We start from the raw sequence: 26,854 nt of genomic DNA on the forward strand, positions 1-26,854 counted from the left end.
AAGGTCACATACCCATGTTGAAAATTTTTGAGATAATGGGTAACGTACTTAGCCCAGAAAAGTTACGGTTTGACCATGAACACGAGTGCGTTGACCGAGCGCACCAATGTAGCTCCGATACCTCAAAAGAAGCTCGCGTCGCCAGAAGAGAAGTCAAAGCAGCTGAAAATGATTTTTTATGATGAAGAAGGACTTACGAGTACGTATGGTCCTGACATTGCTAATTAGTCGTAAAAGTTTTTTATGTGTTTTTCATTTCAAAATACTTTGACCGCGCTTTTCTCAAAACGACATTTTCCCACCTGGCGCAGGTGATTACTGAAAAACGGCTGAACATATGAACTACAAAATTTAATCAATATTCAGCATATTTATGACTATCACCCGTACCTCAATACGTCACAATTTTGATTCTAATGCATAATTTTACCTCATATACAGTGAGTCCCAAAAATATTCGGACGCGCCCTTTTTAAAGATTTCACGAATCTTAATTAAACACATTAGTTATTATTTTATTTTTTTACATTAGAAATGTCTTTATCAATCATTTATTTAGGGGTCTGTATAAAAAAAGAACAGGAAATCATAATAGTTTATATTGCAATTTCAAGAAAAAGTCTAGAGAACCATTAAACGCGTCACAAAAATATTCGGATGGTAATAACTAATACATAACTACTATATCTATATAATGGATTTAAAGATAAATAATTAACATAGTTTATTAAATTAGCATATTGTATGACCACCTTTTGCTTCAACTACACTTTTCAAACGTTTAGGCATAAAAGATACAATTTTTCTTAAATAATTTAAATAAATTTTATTCCATTCTTCCTGCAACCTGGTTTTTAATACTGTTTTTGGTGTTATTTCATGTTTTGTAAGTTGTTTTTCCAAATAATGCCATACATTTTCTATTGGATTTAAGTCTGGAGATTGGAGAAGAGTTTTAAAAACTTTAGGACAAATGTACAACAGCCATTCACGAACAATATGGGCACTATATTTTGGATCATTGTCTTGGTATAGCTTGAACGAATTTAATGTGCCCATGTTTTCCGCACTTTTCCGTAAATTTTGTCTTCGAATATTTAAATATGCATTTTTGTCCATAATACCATCAATGAAAACGAATTCACCAATTCACCTAGTAATGATATACACCCCCAAACCAAAATTCAACCTCCTCGATGTTTTACCGTTGGACAAAGATGTTTCTGCAATTCTTCACTTGCTTTCCTCCATACCATTTGACGTTCGTCTGAACCAAAAATATTAAATTTTAACTTATCACAGAAAATTACATCACTCCAATAATTATCTGGCTTGGAAATGAATTCTTTAGCAAAATTTAATCGCACTTTTAACATTTTTACTACTAAGCCATGACTTTTTCCTACATATCCTGCCGTGATATCCATGGTTTCTATTACACCGATGAATAGTTTTAGTACTCACTATTTTATTAGAATGATTTCCCAATAGGATTTTCAATTTTGGAGTATTCACTTTGAGTGGTTTCTTAATGGTTCTCATTATGAAGCGGTTACATTTAATAATTTTGGTCGACCTGTTTGTTTCTTTGGAAGTCTTCTATCTTCATTTTTGTAACGTTGGACTATGTCTCCAACTGTGATCTTACTTAATTGGAGCATTTCCCCAAAATGTTTATAGGAATTACATTTTTCGTAATGAAATATTACTAATCGCCTTTTATCGAAACTAACATTACTTTTGTTTGGTACCCGACCCATGATGGATATTATTTCTAACTGTACTCTGTGATATCTGCACTCAGCAAGCAATAAATGCATGCCAAATACGTAAGAATTCATTTTTTCTGCTATGAATCATTTTGTGGTGCGTGCCGTCCGAATATTTTTGGTATTCACTGTATAGCACAAGAAAACGTATCTTTCTTTTGGCTTTTGCAAAAATAGCCGCCATTTTGTTAATTTCCAGTGAAATTTGAAAAATTTGGCATGAACGATGGCGATGATTGAAAGAGATTGAGAATCTCTTTCAATTTTCTATTTCAAATATCTAAGAGGACTGGAATCAACTGCATCAGCAGAACTAATGTTTTTTGATCGACGCAAAAGTAGCTTTATAAATAAATAAATACATATTTTTAAATTATAAAAAAAATTACTGTCTTAACTCATACCTTTCCAGGAAAAAGGTTGCCCGATTGTATGCAATACTTTTTCAAAAAAAAACGTTGAAAACAAGCTTATTTTTAGACGTTCACGGTAGACTACCTCCCAAAGGCCGTTTCCAATACAATGGTGATGTTATTGCACTGCTTTGCTGAAATTCGAAGGAAACATGTACTTCGCACAGCATGTTATGGATCGTTGCCAAAGTAGCTTAAAAAAACTAGGCCAACTTCCGAGGATAATGCCAACGATAGACGGACCGACTTCCTTGAAACGACAAATGCTCTACGGAATAATCTAATCGACCATTCTCTATAGCGCTCCCACTTGAGGAGGTATAGCGACAGTTAAAAAATATGTGCAGATGCTCTCGAGCACCTAAAGAAAAGCCCTGATGCAGGTCATCTGTGTGTACCGTACAATATCCCTAGAGCCAATCCAAATCTCGGCAGGAACTCCACCGATTGATCTCCTTCTGGAGGAGCGCACCATGCTCAGTACTCTCCCTCGGATTACAGAGGCAAATACACGGAAGGCTAAGCGAACGACCATCCAGAAGTGGCAAACGCGATGGACACCACTGATGGACAAAGGGCAGTGGGCCAAGCGACTGATTCCTGACCCAAACATATGGACATCATGCAAACATAAACGCCTGAACTCTTATCTAATTAAAGCACTCAGTGAACGCGGTAGCTTCAAAAACTGCATCTATAAAATAGGGAAAACGGGCTTGGATTAAGGGAATTGCAGAGTCATCAATACCATAAAATACTGCATTTTCCAATGCTTATTATTCGAAACCAGCGAGACGCGCTAAAAGAATGAGTGAGTAACTTCAACATTTCTCATCAATGAAATGTTGGAAGAAAATATAAAATAAAACCATTGTAGCAATGCCATTTCTGTGAATGTTAAGGAAATGTTCCAGATGGAGCAGGCTATTCAAAAGAGACAATAACCCCAAGCATAGGAGCAGGAGACAGCCGAATCCCCAAGCCCTTCGACACTAACGTTTTATCCCCCAAGGACAGTTGCAGGTCGTTGTAGGCTGTAGAAAAAAGAAATCCAAAGTTTTTAGTGAATACGAGAATCCCACATTATCTGGTCACTAGAACATCAGACCGGACGTCTTTAGATGTTCCTCACAAAATTTAAAAAAAGACCAACTTGACAGAAATTTTAATGATTCTACTCTCCAAGTATCAAAATATGCGAATCGAATTCTCAGCTCTTGGGGTCTCAACTTTGATGTCCATGTTACGTTTTTGATAATGCTGCAAAATACACAGGTAAGAACATATTGACGACTAAAGTTGAAAAAGTCTGAATTACTATAAAAATCATTCTGCGATATTTTAAATCAGGAACAATATGTCTTTCTAACTTTGGGACGATTTTCGTGCAAGCTAGATTTTCATACCGTTAACCCCAATATTTTTTATGGGAAGAGGTGTTGAGTGATACCTTAATTTAAAAGTAGTTGTACCCTGATTATAACCTCCAAGATTGAAGTCACTGCCATTATCCCTGTTGATATAACAGCGTGTCAAAATCTGTGGGGAAAAAACTTTCAGTTAATAATTAATTTATCACAATAAGAGCTGCGACTTCAAAATGAAGATAGGAAGACTTTTAAAAGTGAGATATCACATAACAAACTTTCCATGTTAATTGAATTTCGGAACATATCCAAGACCACTTTTAAGACTTTCTTGACAAATTCTATCCAATACTTGAAAAGCTCGGAATTTCACATTCAAATTTTACATTTGCTTAAAACATTGTGTAATTTCCTGTGATACGCATTATTTTTTTTTTGTTTAGCACCAGCATCTCTGAAATATCTTAAGTTTTTCTTCAAGGCATTTAAAGGTGTTCTGAGGGGTTTGGAAAACTCATTGCTGATGCACGTTCGTTTAAAATATCTGATATTTTATTGAAAAAAACATTTTTTTTATAATTCGTAGATATTTGAAGCCTCTCAAAAATTATATCAAGTTCGTAATTAAAACACAAACTGCTGAACTTACGGAATATCAGCAAACAGGGGGCGTAAAAGTCACATTCAGTTATTTACTATTTTACGACCTACCATTTTTCTGTTACGTACCCGCATGCGACTCTTCCTTTACTAATCAGAAGTAATATTCATTTTCCAACCGGTAATTGTAAAACCTGCAAAAACCAAAAGTATATGCATCCATATAATGATTTTAAATCACTTTAATACACTTCATGATTTATTTTACACGCAAAAATTTACCATAGGTATAATAAATACACATTATGTCGAATACAAAACAACTAGAATCGAAAATTGTGCTTATTGTACAACACCACAGTCACGTAATAAAAAAATTACTATAGATAATAATTGAGCTTCATACATTCAATGTGCATAATTTAAATATGTGCCAATATTTTACTACGTATTATGTATATTAGACAGCACCTCTGTATTACGACGAACAAGTTCAAAATTTTAATATTGACCTCTTCCGCTTCTGACTTATGTCCTATTACTGAAATAAAAGGATTTTAAACTAAAACGTCCTGCGTAAGACTAATTAAAAAGTTGTAGAAACATTATGGAAATGAAGTAATCAGGTATTACTATATGTACCGGCTGTCTAACTGAGTTATTTATGAAAGAATTTTGATGAATTAAAAACCAAGTAAAATGATATTTTCTAGACTACTAAATAACTTCAAAGTTGATTTTTTTGAACTCAATCTTTCCTTCTTCAGATGTCAACTGTGAAATTTTAAATTCAACTTCATGTTTTTTTCAAAATGTTTAATTATAATAAGTGGGTGAAACGACGACGGGCCATTAATGTCCCACATTTATAGGCGGGAGGTACCAAAAAAACGTTTACAAACGAAGGGTTAATATTAAAACAATTTTTAACTGAAAAAAATTGAAAACATTTCAACGATATCTCACAATAAATATTCAAAATGGATGTTATTATTATCAATGTTATCATCAAAATGACCGGTCAAAAGTCTTATAATAGTTTCATCAGCTTTTGAAAATCCATAGGGTTATAAGTTATCTTTTAAACGTTTAAATTTATTACGATTAGGTATTTCTCTATTAGAAAAACGGGTAGAATAAAGATGGACTGCTTTAACGGAGTTCTTACTGCTTTGGAAATGTGTGTGATGAATATATGCATATGTGTAAATTCACTGTTCATTTTTAAACATTTTCAACTGAAATTGGCACTTGATAATTGTCATCAATAACAACATTAACAACAATAAATTGTTAAAAATTTTCAATTTTTTTCAATTAAAAATCGTTTTAACGTAAACTTGTCAAACATCACCAAATTCAGAAAAATACTTTTTATCAAAATATAAAAAGAAAATGTAGTTCTATTTAAAATTCTAAAGTTGACACCTGAAGCAGAAGTTAAGTTTTAAAAAAATCTACTTTGACATTATTTAGTAGTCTGAATAATCTCATTTCACTTGATTTTTAGTTCATCAAAATCCGTTCATAAATAATCGGGTTATAGTTTCGCCCGTTTCTTATGAGGCAGTCGGCATATGCCATGATTGCTAAGTGTTTTTTTAACTGTTCAATTGATATTTTACGTGAATATAATCAATATAATACAATGACAATTACCTGAAATATTTACGTATTTCGCAAATTGTTCGTGAATAAGTTAAAGAAGGAACTAATAATGCAATGAATACGCCTACTTACACACAACCCGAAACTGAAAGATTTTTTTGCAAGAGCTTACGGTTATTTCAACAGACAAAAGCTTAGAATAATTTTTACAAGTCTTTTAGTAATAAAATGAATCACGAAAAATAACAGACAATATTCCTATACATTTATACTAAAAAGCCCAACACTCCCATAAATCTAAATTACGATTTAAAAGTCTGGTAGCACACTGAAGTACACTCAATAGTTACCGTTACTAATATTCTAGCTTGCTTAAAATGTGACAAATGAATGTACTAAAATGTGAACGCCACCTATGTATTTAGCCCATTCATCCTAACTACTTAATCACATCACGTTTTCCAGTTATGGCGTTGTCCCGGGGATGGAGGAATCATGTCTGGAAACAAAAAAAAAAGATTAATTTAAAATTTTAAAAATATAATTTTAGTGATTTATTTTTGCATTAAAATCTAACATCGGCAAAGAATCATCTAAGAGGAGCAAAACATTTTTTTAAGATAATTTACACCCACAAGAAAAACACGATTTAGATTCCAATAATTCCAAATTACCTATAAAAAATAACAGATATAATACAACAACCGCGACGTTACAATTTCTAACTGTACATTAGCAATTACCTTCTATTCAGAACAGATTGCTAAGCGCATTCCTTAAATTACACCGACCTTTAAAATTCTGTGGAAGATTTCTATCTCATGCTTCGCGCAAAAATAAAAATACAAACAATAATAAATAAAAAGTTACATCAAATAATTAAAAATGGGCTTAATATCGTTTTATACCATAACAATTTTATGTACTCTTTGGCAACACCGTAGCCAACTCGGTGAAACGAGCATGTTATGGTTTTATTTTAAGTGTTGTTTCTACTACACAATATCCCAAAAGTGTAACTAACCTGAACTAACTATTGGAACAATTTTGATTAAATATAAGAACCAGACGTTCAAGTACGTGTTACACCCGCTTAAAATATGACTATAACTTCTGAAAAGCCACCATAACACAACCTCTGAGAAATCACAGTCCCCTTTTAAATGGTATTTCTGGTTGCAAACAAAATCAATTCAAAAGTAAAATAACACATTTTCTCTCCCAGTATTGAAAAATCTAAAAACTGACTAAGATTTCTCTGCAATGCAATATTTGGCAACGTCACCGATATTTTCAGCAGCAGATGCGAAATGGTCGTTTACCGTGGATTTTCACATTTTCTTTAAATTGCTACAGTTAGATTCCTAAAGCGCGTAAAAGACAATTTCTGCAAAACTAACAATTAGTATTCTTCCTACAAGCATATTATAACCTTAAATACTATAATCAGTGCATGAAAGTAACTGTCAACGTCTTTTCATACTTCCAAATTCCCACTATTCGATCCACTTTCCCACGCTACTGTAGCAAAGTACAACCTCATTCCTTTCTCTTTTCGTGTTTTCGAGACACCTGTTAATGCTAAACGTCGACATACAATTTCTTTATCCAGTTAAATCCAGTGCAGCGTACGTGCACTGATGAAGATGGACATATTTAAAACTCACCTAACAGGTACTGGCGCTGCAAATCCGCTGCCGCTCTCTGCATCTGCTCCGCAACATTTGGAGCCACTGATCCACTTTTCCCGCTAGCCGCAGCAGCCTGAGCCTGCGCCATTGCCAATTGGTACGGGTAAAAAAACGGCAGATGCATGAGATGGGCAGCAGAAGGTCCGCCTTGTGTAATACCTGAAACAGAAGGCAAAATATGTTACGAACGTCAATAACGTCAATTCGAAGGAGTGATAGTGATGCGTGAACGCAGTGAGCCATTTATGGAAGTATTACTGGATAATGCGCGCTGCCTATTTCAAAAAGTCATAACCTGTGACAGTAACTAGACCATGACAAAAAGCAGAAAGTCATGTGACGAAAAACTTAATGTTTTATAACCGATCACTGGCTGTTGAATAGGCGTCATGTAGGGCAACATGTTTCTTGATTTTGTATATACATATGTACTTGACTGTCTATAATAAAATCGTATGTTAATATGAACTGACCGAGAAATTTAGTTTTAAAGTGAATCATTAACGGCCGACTTTCTAGACGTTAAACAAATATATTAATCATCAAGTAGCGAATTTTATTTACATTCCGTGTAATTCCTTAGCGCACAACTAATCAGGCCATCCGACAGAAAATCTGTTGATCGCCTTGATAATGATCAGTCTGCCGACTGCAACCAATGATTCCAGTAGTCCGAAGATGACAGAACTCGAGTTACATCAAGAGCGAAAAACAGAATTAATTAAGTAGAATTATCATTTCTTGTTAACTATTAATACCAAGGATATCACTTAAGCTTCAAATGAGCGCATATTTAATAGCAATTAAAAAATAAACTTACTTCTCAATAACTGCTGTTGCAATACCTGCATCTGCGCACTATACTTATCCTGAGCGGACTGCGCTGAACTCTGATGACCGGACCTCGACGGTGGCGGTGGCGTTGGTTGGGCAGGAGGCGGCGGAGCGGGCGGCGTTGGAGTAGCCGCCAAACGAGGAGCGGGTGTTGGAGTTACAGGCTTCGGAGCAGCCGATTCTGACGACGAGGGAGAGGGCGCCGGACTGCTTGTAGAAAAGGAACCATTCTGGAAATTTTTTAAAATATATCCACATCGAAAACACGGAAAGTTGGAAATAAACATGGATCGAGTTTATTTCTAGGATTCTTTTGGCAAATTAAGTTTTAATACCGTGAAAAAATCTTCAGTAAGTACTCAGTTTTAAGTATGATGGTACGTATGAAGATATCAAAATGAAATATATGACTGCTGAAGTCTACTACAATAATAACTACAAGGTAGCCAGTCCTCCGTGCGATAAAATAATCAATTTGGCATTACACCACCACACCGCCAGTGGTGAATTCATGAAACTACTGTTGCTCCTAGCCTTAAAGTAGCACTTCGTATGCGTGTTCAGGCGTCAACAATGCGGCATTTTAAAGCCGGTTCGAAGAAATGTAACATATTTCCTAACGAATGTCCTACATAACCTTATCTTTACAATAATGATGAATTGCAAGATATTGCAAATAATGTTTTTGTAGAAAAACTGTATGACTGGGAAAAATTCTACAACAGACAAAAAATTATTAAAGTCGTTCGTGCAGGGGGTAACAAAAATACAAACTTTAATTTACGAACCATGCGTGATTTTTAATATTTCCAAGCATTAAAAAAATACTCCGTTCCCGTCAAAACACGCCAATTTATGTAGTAACTCTTAATTCCAAATTTGGTGAAAATCGATAATGCGTTTAGCAATTATTTTGAAAAAACTTTGAACCATGTAGCAACAAACCAAAGCAACATTGGATATAGGTACGTTTGCCTAGAACGCCTTATTTTTAGATTTAGGTATTTTTGGTCAAGCGTTGTACAATCATTTCAGGGACACATTACATTACAAGAATTTCATTAAAAAACATAGTTTAAGAATACCACACATTTTTGGGACACCCTCCAAGTACAATTCTCCTAAAATTTTAAACCATACACAGCAATTCCTTCTATAACTCTCGTATTTAACTATACTAATGGTATAAGGCATATCGACTGATTATACAATGCTGGGACACCTTGTATAAATTATGTATTTAAAAAGTATAAGCTTACAAAGCTATATTAATTTTTTTTTCAACCCAAGTAACCATTGATGATTTCACTTTTGGTAGAAATTTAATACACGAGAAAAATATTTGTTTTCGCGATACTTTTTTTTATATCTGAAACATAGTATTAATAACCAAGATAGTATAGAAGAAATAAAAAAAACTTGTAATTTACTCGCTTGTAACGTAGAATCATGCCAAAATCTTCTCTTGGGCTTAAATTCGGATATCAAAATTATCGATATCCGTACCGCTCCTCTTGTTTATCTCTTGCAATTCTTTGCCACTTGATACCTGTTATTTAAAAACATATTAGTACCCTACTAACGTTATATGGAAAACTTGGAAACTAAAAAAACAAGATGTTTTACAGTATATAACACATTAAATTTTTGACATGAGAAAAATGATAAATTACGCCCCAACTTACTTGTGCTAGTCTCTGTTCTATTTCCTGCTCTTGCTGAAGTGCTTTAACGAAAGCAGTTTTCAGTCGATTAGTATGCTCAGCCTTTAGTGCTTTTTTCACGTTATTCGTGACGCACTGTTCACAGATTACTTTGGGAGCTGAAAATCGGAAAAAGTACCAACCTAGTTACTTCATTAACCATAAGTAAATATTTCAGCTCACATAAACATATTTCAACATATTTGAAAACAAACCGAAGCAAGAAGAAACAAAAAATATACATATACATATAAAATACACATACAGGGTGTTTCATAAACATACCGACAAACTCTCAGGGGATGTAGAACTTATAGCAACAAATATTTAGATCGAATAAAGTTAAGTCCGAAATGGCTTCGTTTCCAAAATACAGTGTTTAATTTCTTTTTTTTTTATATTTCAAAAACGGTTTGGGATTCGAACATGAAATTAGGGACACACTATGATGGTATACATGTACATGTTCTGGAGTAAGCAAAATATTTCCACCTACAGCAGTGACGCCGGTGCAATCTTTCAATTGGATGTTTTTAATGAAAAAAAATGGTACGTCAGACTTTTTTAATAAGAATATATTTTTTTAATATTCCATCAATTCTTAATAAAAAAAAAGCCTCTTAGTATTTTGTTGCTCAAGTAGCCCTTTTCAAGATAAAAAAATCATTTCTCATTCCTGTACCTACCAAAAAACCGGTATAGGTTTCCAAGTGTTATTTATTATATTTATTGTTATCAAACTTTTACTCAAAGGCCCAGTTGGTGAATTATGGCTTAAACCTGGTATACCTACACCTGATACCGGAAAATTTTGCCGCCCTAGCATCATGAGGAAAACACTCTAAACCCAATAAAACTGATGAATATAAAATTTGTTGGTTTCTAACATATGTATATCGGTAATTTTATTGATGGGTTTATAAGACATAATAGTTCCAATAAATGTATTTCTGCAATATTATAACATTAACATGCCATTTGTGGATTGGGAATAATATAAACACTTTTCTAGTTATAGAATATTCTGCTACTTTGAAAAAACACACGGCAAAATAAAATATATTTTCAACTTTTAACTTCTCCAACAAAAGTCTAACTATTTTTTCTTTCGTAGAACTCACAGAATAATTACCATTCAATCATTTTCAATACACCCTGTATATGATGGGTCGGGTTTAGCAGAATCAACCTTAAGCTATGATTCAACAACTCGGCCTTAAACGATCCAAATAATCCCTATTTCTGCACAAGTCGTAATCTAAACAAACTATTAATGTGCTATTTAATTTATATCTCAAAAATTAGCACATACCTTTGCTTTTACCCTTACTTTCCCACTTCCAAACAGGGGTAAAGTCCATACTGCATTGGCTGCAACTATATGGTTGCGGAGGCAACGGCATTTTGGTCTCCTTCGTAAGGAAATCTACGACATGCTCTAACCCTACCAGATATATAAAATCTGTATTACTTGGGTTTGGGATGAAGTGCATTTCCGGGGGTGGAGGTTTTGGTGGAGGTATCTATAAAATAGGAAATCATAAGGACAATATTAAAAGCAGAAAATTAACGTTAATGATAATAATTCAAAATATATTTATATTTGGGTAATAATATGATAAAATATATCGCACTTATTTTGCATAACATGAAAAAAAATATATGAAAGTAGCAAGGAAACAAGATTATATAATTAAAAAATATTTTTGACCCTATAGGTTGTTGAACAAAAGCAGAGCACAGTTTTTATTTTTGTCTCAAATGAAACCCCTTGTATATTATTGTATATTTGTCTTCTAATATTTACCACAACTTTTAAACTACTTCAAGTACATTAACAAAAGCTGACGCAGTAGAAGCTAAAAGTATGCTAAAGAGTCAAATGGGACACATATTAAGTTTTATAAGGTAGTATCTGTAGACTGTTCAAGATGAAAAATTCAAAACATTTTTTTTCTTTAAAATAATACATCTAAATTAATCTAACTTCAACTTCTATTAAGGCATGTTTATGTCCCTTCCCTCTAGTTTTGACAGAATACTTTTTTTTATTAATTTTTTACTCAAGAACGGAAGAAATCTATTAATGACATAAATATCCAGTTAACCTTCAAGACCCAAACAAGAAATTTAAACATTAACATAATTTTATCAAGATATTTGTCTATTTTAATAACGTTGTAAGACACTTAATTATTATTAGCTCTTGAATAAAAAATTGAAATTCATATGTGTTTAATTTCAATAATATTAATCTATGATTTTATCACAACTAACAGATGTCTAAATAAAATTATTGCGACATTTAAAGTTTATCATTTTAGCTTTCAAGGCTACCTACAAAATTAACTTTTGCTACTTCAGTTTTTGTTAATATAGTTGATATAATTTGACAATTAGAACAGGTATTAGAAAACCTTGAATATGCAATAATATTTAAGGAGTTCCATAAAAAAATTAAATGTATCTCGGCTTTAAGCAACGCCCTATATAGTCAAAAATATTTTTAAATTGTAGGCCTCTTTGTGCCTCGCAATTTTCACATAAAAACTTTTTCAAGTAATGCAAAATAAGGGAAATATTAATAAAGTAATGCAAAATTAAAAAATATTGTCACACTGTTACCCCACCTGTGTACACTAGCGGGCAAAAAATTTAAGTAATATGAGAATTCAAGTCTATGTCTAAATACTTTATATTCGCAATTACTGTAGATAATTGCAGATAATTGAATTAGAATACACAAATGCATGTAAAACGATGTCCAAAGAAATGCTATTAATAATTAAGAATCATATAATGGCGTAGAGTCCCTCTTATGTTAATAATTATTTGAATTCGAGAAGGCACACTTTACCTTAATCGATGTGTTTTCACTTCTACAGTCTTAGTTACTTAAATTTTATCACCATTGTATTTATGTATTGTTAGTACTCCTTTATGTCAGGGAAAACAGATTTAGTTGTATACCTGAAGTAGAGTTTTCTCCAATTGTTTCCTTAGAGCCAGCTTAGCAGCAGCTTGTCGTTGAGCGGGTGTTTGATTGTCCTCTCTGGACCTATCCTATAATGCAAAGAAATATATTACTTTTACCATTTTTACTGATAAAAGTCAATACGGGAATTCATTGAAGGCAGCGAAGGTTAGAGAAATATTGATAAGTAGAAAAATAACTAAAGGACTTAAAAACGATACTTAATGAAATTGTAGTTTTTTTTTCCTAAAAAAATGTAAAAACCAAAATGTTTAATGTCTGTGACATGTAGTATCGTGCCGGATAAAATAAATAACAAAGGTTGTTCAGTTTTTCGATTTTTTTTTAACTTTTACTCATGTGAAAGGTCCATGTTACATTATTGATCCTTATATTGTTGAAATCTACAGGATTTTTTTATGGCTCAACAGCAATATAAAATTACGGTAATTTATAATTTCTGTAAATTTATAAGTTAATTACGAATTTTTTCTACCAGCGCGATGTTCGGATTATATTTACTGGTAAGCTTCAAAATAAATTAAGTTTTTAAAATTGTTAACAATTCTGAAGCACAGTTTAAGCTTAAAAACGAATCGTAAAAATACTTTCATAAAATAAAACACTTTTATGTTTTTAACATAGGAATTTTCAATTTCAGGCTGAAATGCAAATTCTCATACAATAAGTAGAGTGGCTTTTTAAGATAGTAAGTAAATAAATATTGCACTTTTTAGTTTTTTGTAATACTATTGGTAGAAAAATATTGTAACTAAAACATATATCTCAACTTCGAGTTCGCTACGTTACTACGCTACGCGTTAAACAGTCTTGATTATTAATGGCCATCATTAACAGACTTGTTAAATAACTATTAAAGGAGTTAGAAATTATGACCCCTCTTCTGACCTGGTAATGAATAACTCATAATTTTATTTTACCTCTCCATTTATTTAAATGGGAGGTAGGTCAATTCAGTAGTATAATATAAGAGGAAAAAAGATATTAAAATAATCAGTGTATTATGATAAATACAAAAATGCAGGAATTTTTGCATTTGCGTTATCTTGACTGAAAGAAAACATAAATTTAAAATTATCAGCTTTCTAGAAAAAATATTAATTAATTTTGAAATTTTTCCTAAACCAGGCTTATACGGTTTTGCATCTCAGGTAAAGTTATTGTACTTATCAAAAATTGAAAAATTGACACTTCCAAACGTCACAAAATAAAATAAATATTATACCAAACTATTAAACATTTCTATTGTACATTTTGTAAGTCCTTCAACTATAGAAATTCTCCATTTGACTTAATATTATCGCCGCCAATACTGACAAATTCCTGTACTTACCATGCATATTTGAAACGCTTAAGTGAGGTTTGGAAGGGGAACTAATTCTAGGTACTTAAAAAAGCTACAGTCGCTAATTAACTATGGTACATATTTTTAGGTGAAGTCATATTATTATCACCTCGTCCGTCACTTTTTATGGAGTTAAAATGTCCCCCTTCCGACCCCTGCTTGAGTATTCAAAGCAAAAGTCATAAATTCTTAAAAATAATAAATTATTCAAAAACCTGAAGCATTGAATACATTTTAGTTACCTCTGGAATAACGTTATGTTGAGCTGATGTTGTCATTCCCAGCGGTTTGTTATCTAGTCCCGATAAATTCTTCGGCAGCAATAAAAATGCATAATATAATCATAGTGAAAAATGACGTATTATACTGAGTGTCCCATTTTCGATGTCTTTACGAAGTATCTAGCTTACTAATAAAAATAGGAGGATGCGATTTTTGCGAAGGTTGACCATTTTTATGTAAAACAAACGAAAGTATAAACATGTTTTGGCTCTTTTAATTTTTAATGTATAGAGAGATTGTTAAAAACTGCCATTTTGGATCTCCCCTCATAAGTAGGTTGCCTTTTCAGATTTCAAAAACCTATAAATGATGTCCCAACGATTTTTTCACCTAAAATCTAGTGTAGTTTGTTTTTCTGCAACTGCTTTTGATTTAAGCCTACAGAACTATTCTTATTACTTTTATAATAAGATGCCCTATTTGTTATTAAATATTTTGTATGGGCTTGTCAACAACTTAAAAAAAATGCAAACAATTTTTTTAATGCTTTTTTCCATTAGTTTTTTTTTATGTAACAAAATCATGCAATATAGAAGAAAATGTGAAGCTGTTATATTCTACATCACAAAATCTTCTGAATAGAGCTTTTACTTTTCAGAAAACTAAACAGGCAATAGGATTTTGATAATGTTAAATTTAAAAATCATCCTGTGCAAAGAAAATCAAAAAAGCAATGAAAAATCTATTTCTACATTAGTTCGTTTTACAAAAAAGTAGGCAACGTTCGCGAAAACGGCATCGTTCTACCTTCATTAATAGGAAAGATACTTTACAAAGATATTAAAATGTGACACTGTGCTATAAGAAATCATGAGTGTGCTTTGGATGTCACTGCAACGATTGCGGTAAGAACAACTTTTAATCAATGCGACTACTTCTTGAATTTCCAGAATTTACACAACTTCGGGGAAGAGGGCATATTTCTGATACATACTATTCAAATAAATTATTACAATGCTTATAATATTAATAATGCTACAAAAAAATAAATGTCTAGAGACCGTTCTTCATTATTCTAGCAAAACTCCTGGGGAGACCATCAGCCTAAATGTTTCTATTAATTCCACAGAGATAATTCAGATAGTTATCCTTACTTCAACTGTAGATTAAATTTTAACTTCAAATTGAAAAAAACTTTATCCACCAAATAATTCAGATAATTGTTAAATGATAGCTGTCGATCCAATGAAAGTATGAATTTAGAAAACATTTTAACTGATGATAATTTTTCCTAGAACAGTTTGATTTGATAATTTTGAAATGATAATAGAGACAGAAGTCAAAAAAAAGAAAAAAAACATAGTTTTCATGATTCTCACTCTTTGGATTCAAATATGCATCAGATTCATTTCGTGTATTAATTCATGTGTCACATGAATCGGGAAAAAAAGAAAGCAGAACCGGAAAACCCTATCATATTCTGTTTTGATTTATTTAAATTGAACCACTTTCGGTTACCCTGTAGATTCAATAATAAATACCTATTAAAAATTAATTTTTATAGCGAATCATCTTAATTTTATTGATAACTCTTAAATTTTTTACAATAAGAAATTGTCTTCAATTATTAAATTACACAGTTACAATTCTAAGAAATCTGGACGTTGTTAACGTTTGGGCAATCTTTCACAAACATTGTGAATTATCAAACTTCAAAACTCAAAAAGTTATTATATATCTTTTTAAATTAATCCTCAAATGACCTCGTTTTCCTTGTGAACCCATAATACTTGCTTTACTTACCTTAACAGATTGAGGAGGAGCAGGCGTTATAGTAACAGAAGGCGACAGATCTTTGACTCCCGGTGGAAATCCAGGTGGCGGTCGTGAAACACTTCCAGGTCGTTGTGAAGATTGGTGTACTGATAAGTTCGTAGCACGACCGCTCGGTAGTGGGGTGGCCGTAATTTGAGGGCTGTGAATGTTGCCTCGAATTGCCGATGTGGTTTGCTGAAAATTAAGATGTGATAGAAAACATTATAATAGTCCGCAGTCCAAAATCGATTGGATTTTAAAGCGGGTTTGAACCGATAACAGAGAGGAAAAACAATTCCGGACGGTCCGACACAATAATAAATATGTAAAATATTCTGGTACTCTTTTCACATATATCTAACTGTTTATGATAATCCAGAATTGTTTTTCTTTCATTTTCTTCGAATCTAAATAGTTTTTTATGGGACAACCCTCCTGTCCAAATTGGTGTCAAATAGAGTTATGAATTTATTTATATTTGGTTTTAACAATACTGCATATTTAACTTTATCATCATATCTTTATGAAATACTTCTTCCAAGAGTATTGGGTGCTATGGGACTTTATAAAAAGCTGTAAGAGTAACCATAAGTGTGGACTCTCTCAATCGTAATAGAGCTTTTTCAATGTTTTAAAGATGTTATTAAAACAAAGTGGTTTTTACCAAAAGTGGGTTTAACACACTATTTAAAATTTAGCTGTAACAACGTCGGGTAAACCACTCAACTTAAACATAAACTTAAAATGTGACTTAGCATTGTAGTTTTGACCCTTTAAACAAATTTCCCAAGAATTTCTTATTTCCCCTAGTTCAAAGAAAAAAAACAAGGCCCTTATTGAGATTCCAGTCTAGTCTATTTATTTCTGAAATTCTCGTTAATTGTCCTTAATTAAATTATTGAAGACTTTGTTTTAATACAGACTTTCCACCGCGCAATCTTCCAGTAAGTGATTTTGCTAGCAAAGAATGAAAATAATAATCAACCTGCGTTGTGGTTTCCAAATTGATTAATATTTTTGGGAAAAACTGTCCCCAGCACTGAATCATCTAAGTCCTGTGGGTTTACTTGTACATAAGAGATTGAATATTCACACTGAAGATACCAGAAATCAATCGGTTTTGTTAAATATTAAATTCAATAAGTAATTTCGATTCCAATATTTTAGAAAATTACCAAACCTAAAAAAAGAACCTGCCTGAATATCGTATGTTTTCCGTTTTTACCACCTCTGACTCATTATCTGATATCCGTATTATTCTGTCCTGTTAATTTTTGAATGGGAATAAGAATGACAATTGTTAAAAAAATTTCAACAGTTACCATTTTGGATTTCATTATTTTTAATTAAACTAATTATTTAATCTTTATATTGTCGCAGAGGGCGAGCTTTAACCTTCACTTTCCTTTTACATTGTCGACATTTTGATATGGTGAATCTTTCTTATCTTTCTCATTACCTTGTTTTTTTATTGCACTATTCTTTGAAAATTATAACATGTTTGCATATTAGATTTTCATGAATTAGTTAATTATTTAATAAAGATATTTTAGGAAAAATTAAGACTTGAGAATGTTTTAGAAGCAATTGATATGACAAATTATCAAACATAAATAAATTAAACGTATCATATTTTATACTTTAATGAGAGCAGTTATTTAGTAAAGACAGCTTGATAAACAAACACAACATATAATTCATGACGCCAAAACTCATAACAATTAAACATACGTAATCGCTCTAATCTTGTATTTATTCTGCCAAATATGATTCATGTTACACTAGTCAGGAAAATACCTAACAACTTCTAGTACCACTATCGCTTATAATCCCTTTCCCATGTTATCAAATGGGCTATAAACACCAAGGTTATTTAAAAAACTAAGCATAAATCAATGAGATAACTACACAATATAACGTACTACCAAGTGGACGTATGCTTTTTTTAATAATGCATTTTAAATTTCATACCACAAACAATGCATTTTCTACCGGTTAGGTAATCTTTTTCGTTAGGAAAACAAGGTTTATAATGTGAGTGAACTAGTTTAATACAATTGCAAACAATTAATTCTTGGGTTGGCTTATCATTAAACCTATAAACCAATCATGCAAGTCCAAAATTTGTCACCACCTAATTCGATTTTCTCTGATTTAATAGGCTCGACTTAGCAATATTTTATACGTCTGAATTTTACGTAATTTGTAAGAAGTTAATCTATCATCTTCAGAAATATTTTCTTGAATTATAACAAATAAGGTTATAATTAAGACATAAAAAGTCACAAGAAAATTGTGATATTATGATACGCATTAAAGATTAAAAAGTTTATATCACAGACTTTGTTAATTTGTCATATCAACAGGAATAATGGCAGTGACTTCAAACTTGGAAGTTATAATCAGGGTATAACTACCTTTAAATTGAGGTATCACCATCCCATAAAAAACATTGGGGGTAACTGCCACCTCTGTTCAGAAGTTGAAGGTAAAGGGTTGAAAATAAAATAAAAAATTGCCCTATTCAAATAAAAAATCAACAGGTCCGAGTGTATTTACACGTTTTCACATTAAATTCTGAAAGTCGAGGTGCAAAGTGTTCATTGCGCCACTCTATATAACATATGGGATCGACCTAACTGCATTATTTCATTGACAGTTGATCATGATTTAATTATTTTATTGACAGTTGAAGAGTCTAATAAATTGGACCTTTAAGATTTTGAAAAACCAAATTTAAAAAATTCAATATTACTTACTCCTCTCAAAACAGAAGGAACTCCTGATGTAATATTCTTCGAATTTGGAGCGGTCGGATGCCTTATATGAGCAGTCTGTGGCGTTTGACCTTTTCCAGCGTTTGTAGGAACCTTCAAAGAGAAATAAGCCCCTGAATTAATTACTTTTGTTTCACAGTAATGTTACCATTATTACATTAAGCAATTTTTGCCGAAATAATATTATTACCTTAACAATAGTAGGAGTAATAATCAAACCACTGGGTAAACCAGCTGGCGGCAATGCTGAGGGTGGAACCCCTGGAGGCAACTGTACAGCCACATTTTCTTTCAACTGCTGCGACTGCTTCAACTTTTTCAATAGGACTAATTTCATTTCTTCAGCTCTCAATTCTTCTCGCAACCTCCTTAAGCCTCGATCCCTAAAAAGAAAACAAATTATCTACCTACTCCTCAACAAAAAAACATAACCAGCAATAGAATAACAAAATTGATTCTACCTCTGCTTTAATTCCTCAGGAGACAACTCTTTAATAGGAGGTGGCAAAGGTGGCATTTCTCCATCACTAGAATCACTATCTCCAAACACGAAACCGGCTCCATTTAATCGTCGATCAAGAGAACCATTAATCAGTGCATCAGGAGCTTCGACATAACTGCGCGGTTCAGTTCGTGGCCTCAAAACTCGTCTGGAATTCACCATTGTGGTTGTGGATGGAATGGAAAATGTTCCAAAGTTGTTGGAGGGGGGTAATAGACGATTTGGAGGATGCTGTGGAGGGTCCCGGATGATGCTAGGTCTGTAAATGAAAAAAAAATCATACCAATGCATATGAGTATGATGAGAAAATGTATTATGTGAAAAACCTCTTTTAGATGTTTACATTATTAATATTTAATAAGAAGTAACTTCAAGATGATCCTCCAAAAATAGCACAAATTGACCATGAAAAATTATCACTAGGAAAAATTAATCAGATTTTTTTATGTACACCAAATAACCGCAATAGTCCTATTCATGCCACTTGCCTGTGAGGATTTAAAATTTCAAGTTAATTTAACTTTACTTAAAGATAATTGCAACATAATTTTTACTATCAGAATTTTTGACATATCAAGCTTAGCCTAAGCATTTTCAAACACTATAAGTTAAGCTGTAGAAAGTTGTAATTAGGGTTGGACATTTTTCTGAATATATGATAAGATTCTATAAAAGGTTATGTCTGTTACTTAAGATTAGCAGTAATTATTCATATAAACACATATCAAAAAGTACCATCTTTCTAAGTCATCCCCATCTAAATGTTGGAATTTAGAGTTGTTTTTAATTATTTTTACAAATTTAAAAAAGAGATGTTAAAAAACATGTGAAATAAAATCTACTAATGTAGGAACATTTTATTGCATTTTTTCCATTTAACTAATAATTCTTTTTAATTAAAATTTAAACTGTTATACAGGTCAAGCTATTTTATTATTTTTGTCATTATCTATGTGTTTTATGAAAAAATTATAAAAGGCAAAAACACACTTAAATAAGTAAAGATTTTAAATATAAAATTGAAAAAAAATTATGTTTACTTAGAGATTTTCAATAAAAAAAAAACTAAAGGACTATGAATTTACATTTATTTTTATGCAAGAGGAAAATTGAAAAATAAAATGTTGTAAAATATCTTAGCATGAGTAGATTCTGATGTCTAAGTCTTATTAATACTCCTTTCTACAAAAATTGTAAAACTAATTAAAATTATATGTTGGGAAGGGATACTTTCAGGCATAAGTTTATAAGAATAGTTATCCTTATTTATTTTTTTAAACATCTCCTCTTAAAGTTCTTCAAACTACAGACTTTTTTAAAAACAACGATCTGAATAACATTAATGCCTTTTAGCTGATTTGCAACCAATCAGATTAACTGGCTATTATCAGGGAAGGCCCCAACTAGTTGAATATCAGCTAAGGCCCCAACTAGTTGAATATCAGCTGATAGGAAACAATTAAATCCAAATTATTATTTCTAAAAAAGCTTATTTCTAATGCCAAAAAGAAAATTCATGCAAGAGTTAGAAAGCCTATCAAAGCATAAAGAAAAAGAGTCAAAGAGAACTGAAAAAAGTACTTAACACTTGCTTCAGATTTGTTACCCTTTGTAAAAAAAATTCTGTAAGATCATAGGCAGTTCGCAAATATTTAATTTTTGTTTAAAAACAAAATTATTATTTTGCTTTCAAAGTACCCCCAAATGTGCATAAAATTAAAATTATTTAGCATTCAAGAACTATAATTTTATATGTTATCATCAGGTTTATCCTTAGATTTATTTTTGACAAGCTGAGAACACTCAAAAATGTTAGTATTTATTTACTTACTGAGTTCAACACAGCAGGGATCCTTGAACTTTTAGCTTATGCTTATGTAACAAAACAGTACAAAAACATATTGAGTACCTAATTTGTTATGATAGTTGATATCTACTTGCAAACTATGTTCACTACCTAATGCAGCTCTTAATACAAATTATAGCATAGATAATATTAATGTTGAATTATAAAAATCATTAAGTTTATAGTTGAATACTAGCAATACATACCCTATGCTCAAATCCACAACAGCTTCATCAACTTCCATAATTCGACTGATGGTTATCTTATTTTGTTCAGGTCACCCCATTAACTGGTTATCCAACAATAACAAACCATAATGCACCAAATACTGAGTATTTTCTTTAGCAACAAGTCTTTTAGAGTGCTTGTATTATAACTACTTTAATATAAAAAAGCACCCTAATTGATAGAATGAATTATTGTAAATCCCAGTCCCTTTCAATCACTTACAAAGGCACACATATCTCATAACGATTTACAATTTACAATTACCGGAAAACGTAAATCAGTCTTGACCAAATTTAGAGAGTAGATGTGAATGGCCGATGATATGCAGATCCTATAGGTATGCAATTAGTTAACAATGTGATAGTACATGTAATTAAATTGTTTAAATAAGTGATAAAAATACTCCGTGTACGAAAATCCAATTAAAACGACACCCCACACGAGATATTTCCGAAATAATATATAAATACACCTCAGTCAATTAATGAACCGAAATTGTAATCTAAAACCTCCAGTTGACAAATCGATTATCTTCCTGTACACATACACCATACACTTTTCCGTAATAAAAAGAAATAATTATCGGAAACAAGACCGAAAGCCAAGCTAAAGCGAAGACACGAAAAAATTTTCTATACGTGAAAAAAATTACCTTTTCCACAAATTATTTATAGTTTTACAGTAAATTGGTCAATTTTTAATTATGTACCGGAATAAAACCTTCCTCTGTTAAAATAACAGACTGATTAAAAATTCAACATGGCGGGCGGAAAGATAAGCCACACGTCAAATTATGTTTGTCAATAGTGTCACATAACTTTCGTTTTTTCATAAAACATAAGTGTAATTTTTCGCTACTCCTCTTACACTTAGTACTCCGCGGATTGAAAACATATATCGATATGAGAAATGTATTTACAACCATTTGATTTTGTACGTTTAATATTTTGAGTAATGCATCTGTTGTTAATTACGTTCTTTTGTATAGACAGCAGTTAAATATTCTAGTTATCAATATAAGATAACAAAATACAGGGGTAAAACCCTCTAATCTATTTAACTGTATTGGCTGGTATGTATCGGTTAGAAAACTTTATTGGGCATGTACTTATCGACTTTATATTATATTTTATATAGGAAAATTATGCGTAAACAAACGATATGTTCAATACGTGCATATCGATAGAAGTACACATAAGCAAAGGAGCGAATATGCCACAAATGACGCAGATTTTCCTGCGATCTCCTCTAGTCTGGACTCTTTTGTATACACATGCCTGCATGATGAAGCAATAATCATATTTACCAACGTTTTTTAACGGTAAAATTTAGACAAAGAAAACATAATCACCATTATCATTTACTTACTTAACAGATTTTTGTCTTGTGGCGGAAACGGCGGACAAAGAATTATGCATTAAATGGGTCCTCCCGCTTTTAGAAACCACACCATAAAATCTGGGATCTCTGTACTTTTTATCTATCATACAGAGAATATCTAGTAGGAAAAGATATTACCATGATCCTCCGAAAATAAAGTAGTGGTTAGCAGTCTATAGGATATTCCCACAGAAACGAAAAAGGCGTTATAAAGTTTTTGTACGAAGAAAACAGCATTGATCTAATATTACGTGCAAGCCTACTCGTTTTGATAAATCCTGTACCTATATCATATACACTCAAAGAAATCATTAGCTACTTAATGCGTAACTAATGAAAATTAAAAAAAATATTATTCCAATGAAGATTAAGAAAATGATTAATGTTTCATCTCCATTACATTCTTTCATAGAACGCATGTAGGATGAGTTTGCAAGCATGATTTAACACATACAAAAATATGTAGTGCATAGAACTCGGACACTTTTATTTACGTAAAACCCTAAAACAAAAACCGAACTGTTCGAGCTGTTGCTGTCATATATCGGAACACTCTCAAGTTGTCAATCCAAAGCGCCATCTACGCGAAAGTGAACTTCAAATTCCGCCAAACTAAATGGTTTTCATCGTAAATAAAGGTTTTATACATATTACAGATTAAAAAAATGACGAATTAAATGCAAATGTGTTGCATTATTCGATTTTGAATAGAAGTGGAGTAGTGAACCTGGAAATATTTTTAAATTATTAAAAATAGGTTTGAAAACTTAAATTCAAAACTAGGGATTTTTGGTGAGTTTGCGCAGTACGCTTAGGTTGGCATTATTGCAAGATGGCGTCCGAGAAACCCGGGCTCATTGAACAAGGTAAATTAAATTATTAGTTTTTTAAATAATATAAATAGTGAATCGTTGTCCCATTGCCCAGGAAAATAATTACCCGTCTCCAAGTTAATATTTTTCAACCTTACACCCAATTCTTTGGCTTATATCCCGAAAAATGTCCCAAGTTGTTATGGCAATATCAGTTACCAGTCAAACTAACCTGCCTATCATCGATTGCAGAGGAAAGCGAGCAAAACCTGGAAGAGTTCGCAAATTCCTTAATAGCCATGGAAAACATGGATAGAACGTCTCCAGAAATGTGGCCAGAAAAAGGTAAGAATCGACAAGTCGTTTTGTAAATGTAAATTGATCCTAGAAGATAAGAATTGCAGGATTTTTTTGTTTTCTTTGTTACAGTGCCTGGTGTAACCGATTTTATCAACAGTTACAGCAACACACACATTCCACTTAAAATGCCATATTCTAAGGAACTGACTGAGGAAGATCGAAATCACATGCATCGTAAGTGGTATTTTGATATTTTGCATAGAAAAAAGCACCAAATTTGTAAACTTCCTTCAAGAAAATTATTTTTCCCTTTTAGGCATCATAGTAGTATTTCAGTCACTTTTTGTTGTATATCATCCGTGAAAAAGCATCACTTTTGTAAATCTGCTGTAGGGCAACCTCTGATTTCAAATCAAAACATATGATGATTTAAAATTCAGGTGATTTTTCAGTTTATTTTATTCATCAGTATTATAATAATTTTGGCCTTAAGTCACAAGTCAAAAAGAAATATATTCTAAGTAGGCAAAATATGTGTTACCAAGTGATTTTAGTATACTTATTGAGGATGCAATTACAACTACAACTACAACTTTCAACATGAAACTAACCATGTTTGACTTTAGTTGTCATAGACAAATTTTAGAATATTTTTTAATTAAAATTAATACAAATGTAATAATGATAGTCACTAAACATGTAAATATTTAGGCAATAGGTTATTAAATATTAGGTTATCACATTTTTGAAATTGCTAAATTTCCATTATAAATAATTTTGTAACTTGATTACTAAAATTGGTAGGTATTCTAAGAGTAATAAAAAAATCAATAATTTGTTAGGAGAAAAAATTTAGTCTAATTATTTTCAATGAGTCTAAGAGACTTGAGAAAATTGATAGGCTAATGCCCATGTTTATGCCAACACATCAATTGTAAAATGGGCTTAACAAATTACCCTTTATATAAATCAATAAAAAATGAGAAGTTTTCAAAAATTAGTATCAATTAGCATATTTGCATGTGATAAGACTTAATTACGACTTTTGCTGTAAGATTAAAAGACTTACCAAAAGAAAATACTGATTGTTAATAGAGCCACATTTTTCCAGAACTAGCTGCACTACCTATTGCTGGTTTTATTGGAAAAGTGAAAGAACTGCATGACATTGCTTATCAACTGGGAGTTGAAGAGTCGAAAGAAGTTACTCGTGGAAAATATTTAAATATATTCAATAAAAGTAATAAAACTGACAAGTAAAAATAATAGTGCAAAATTATATTAGTGTATTTTAATGATGTACATTTGGTAATTTAGACGTTAAAACATTATTTGTAAGGATATTTTAAGTTTAAGCTATTTTTGTATATATTGTGATATTTAGATTATTCTTTTACATCAGAGTTGAAAGAATTTAAATCGCGCACCTTCTTTTTATGTTCTAGTGTAGAACTAAAGGTAAATGAAACAGAATAACAAATCGTAGTTCTAAATTATGATTAAGCTCTTTATTTTCGACAATAGTTTTAGTAGATGAGGTTTGTTGTTAAACAACGCATACAGTGTGGTTCAAATGCATTAGGACGCGAAAAAATGAAGAGATAGAGAAACTATTAAATAGGCAAAGCTTTAGAGAGCTTTATAAGAAACTAATATTCGATTGAAAAATTGCTTTTATTTCTATCGTCTACTCAAAAAAAGGAGATTTATCGGAAAAATAAAACATCCATTAAATAAGGTTTTGTTTTTAAAATCATTTTCAACTTCCAGCAAAGCCTAAAATACAATTTTTCCCATTTCTCGGAAAAACAGTAAAAACTAAATCAATTATTAAACTAGATCTGAATTTTTTATTTCATTGTTTTACTGCTACGACTTTAAAACACGATAATTTTCTATGCACATGTTACGGGTGGTCATTTATTAAACTTGTAGTAGGTGGTGAATCGTAAACGTAACACGTTGCTCAAGCCATTTGCTAATTACCCTCAAACATGTAACAAATAAATAACGGCTGATGAATATATCCCAGACATACCTGTTATGTCAACTACTACTAGAGTTTTTTTATGATTATTTTTTACTACGTATGATAATAAATTTTGAAAAATAGAATTTTTTACTTGTTTATTTTTATTGTTTATAATTTTGACTAAAATCTACTTGTTACGCTTTAATTGAAGGGGATTATTTATTTTCAACTTCACAACGATATCTGTATAGCTTTTTATAAAGGCCGTTTTCAAACAAAGACATATTTTTCAAAACTTCAGAGTGTCCCATCAGCATAAAATAGTTTCATATATATATATATGTATATTAGTTAGAACAAAAAGTTGGATTTGAAAATGGTAAAGTAGTATGGCATATGGGGTATAAGTATTTAATTTGCTCTCAGTACCCCTTGATATAGATGCCAATCCCCCATGATCTAGCTTGATACCACTCATTGCAGACTACAATAATTGAAGGTTCTCGATAGCCATTGATCCAGTCTCAAATAATTTTCCTATAATACCTATTTTCAACAATTATTTATACAGGGTATCCCTGAAATAATTGTACAACACTTGACCAAAAATAAGGCGTTCTAAACAAATTTACCTATATCCAATGTTACTTCGTTTTGCCGCTACAGGGCGATAAA

At 31.7% G+C, this 26,854-nt stretch overlaps 2 protein-coding genes across 5 annotated transcripts; one reads left to right on the forward strand and one right to left on the reverse strand.

Annotated features, from left to right (window-relative positions):
• Nucleotides 1-4,378: 4,378 nt before the first annotated feature.
• Nucleotides 4,379-22,480, reverse strand: simj (simjang). Of its 4 annotated transcripts, none has more exons than XM_066403361.1 (13): nt 22,368-22,474; nt 21,694-22,046; nt 19,601-19,900; nt 19,330-19,522; nt 19,122-19,232; nt 16,351-16,557; nt 14,568-14,636; nt 12,956-13,048; nt 11,298-11,508; nt 9,968-10,104; nt 8,269-8,512; nt 7,425-7,607; nt 4,379-6,256 (listed from the first exon to the last, which is right to left on the reverse strand). In XM_066403361.1, exons 2-13 carry the CDS (start codon nt 21,729-21,731, stop codon nt 6,210-6,212), a joined length of 1,833 nt encoding a protein of 610 aa, XP_066259458.1. In that variant the 5' UTR covers nt 21,732-22,046; nt 22,368-22,474; the 3' UTR covers nt 4,379-6,209. The 4 variants fall into 4 exon arrangements, with proteins under 4 accessions (XP_066259458.1, XP_066259459.1, XP_066259462.1 ...); XM_066403362.1 differs by having other exon boundaries at nt 22,425-22,440; XM_066403365.1 differs by lacking the exon at nt 21,694-22,046 and having other exon boundaries at nt 22,368-22,480.
• A 1,438-nt stretch (nt 22,481-23,918) lies between these two features.
• Nucleotides 23,919-26,176, forward strand: lin-52 (DREAM core complex component lin-52). The gene is made up of 4 exons (XM_066403374.1): nt 23,919-23,961; nt 24,160-24,252; nt 24,337-24,441; nt 25,319-26,176. Exons 1-4 carry the CDS (start codon nt 23,928-23,930, stop codon nt 25,465-25,467), a joined length of 381 nt encoding a protein of 126 aa, XP_066259471.1. The 5' UTR covers nt 23,919-23,927; the 3' UTR covers nt 25,468-26,176.
• Nucleotides 26,177-26,854: the final 678 nt, after the last annotated feature.

The sequence above is a fragment of the Euwallacea similis genome, chromosome 29 (genome assembly GCF_039881205.1).
Source record: "Euwallacea similis isolate ESF13 chromosome 29, ESF131.1, whole genome shotgun sequence".
In the NCBI taxonomy this organism is placed as follows: Eukaryota; Metazoa; Arthropoda; class Insecta; order Coleoptera; family Curculionidae; genus Euwallacea; species Euwallacea similis.

What these genes read in the sequence shown, in the direction of transcription:
- lin-52 (XM_066403374.1), top strand. Translation starts at nt 23,928, where the DNA reads ATGGCGTCCGAGAAACCCGGGCTCATTGAACAAG. An exon ending in AGAAATGTGGCCAGAAAAAG is followed by an intron (nt 24,253 to 24,336) that starts GTAAGAATCGAC and finishes TCTTTGTTACAG; the next exon opens with TGCCTGGTGTAACCGATTTT. An exon ending in AGATCGAAATCACATGCATC is followed by an intron (nt 24,442 to 25,318) that starts GTAAGTGGTATT and finishes ACATTTTTCCAG; the next exon opens with AACTAGCTGCACTACCTATT.
- simj (XM_066403361.1), bottom strand. Translation starts at nt 21,731, where the DNA reads ATGGAAGTTGATGAAGCTGTTGTGGATTTGAGCATAGG. An exon ending in GTTGTGGATTTGAGCATAGG is followed by an intron (nt 19,901 to 21,693) that starts GTATGTATTGCT and finishes TTTCATTTACAG; the next exon opens with ACCTAGCATCATCCGGGACC. An exon ending in AAGTAAGGGTAAAAGCAAAG is followed by an intron (nt 10,105 to 11,297) that starts GTATGTGCTAAT and finishes TCCGATTTTCAG; the next exon opens with CTCCCAAAGTAATCTGTGAA.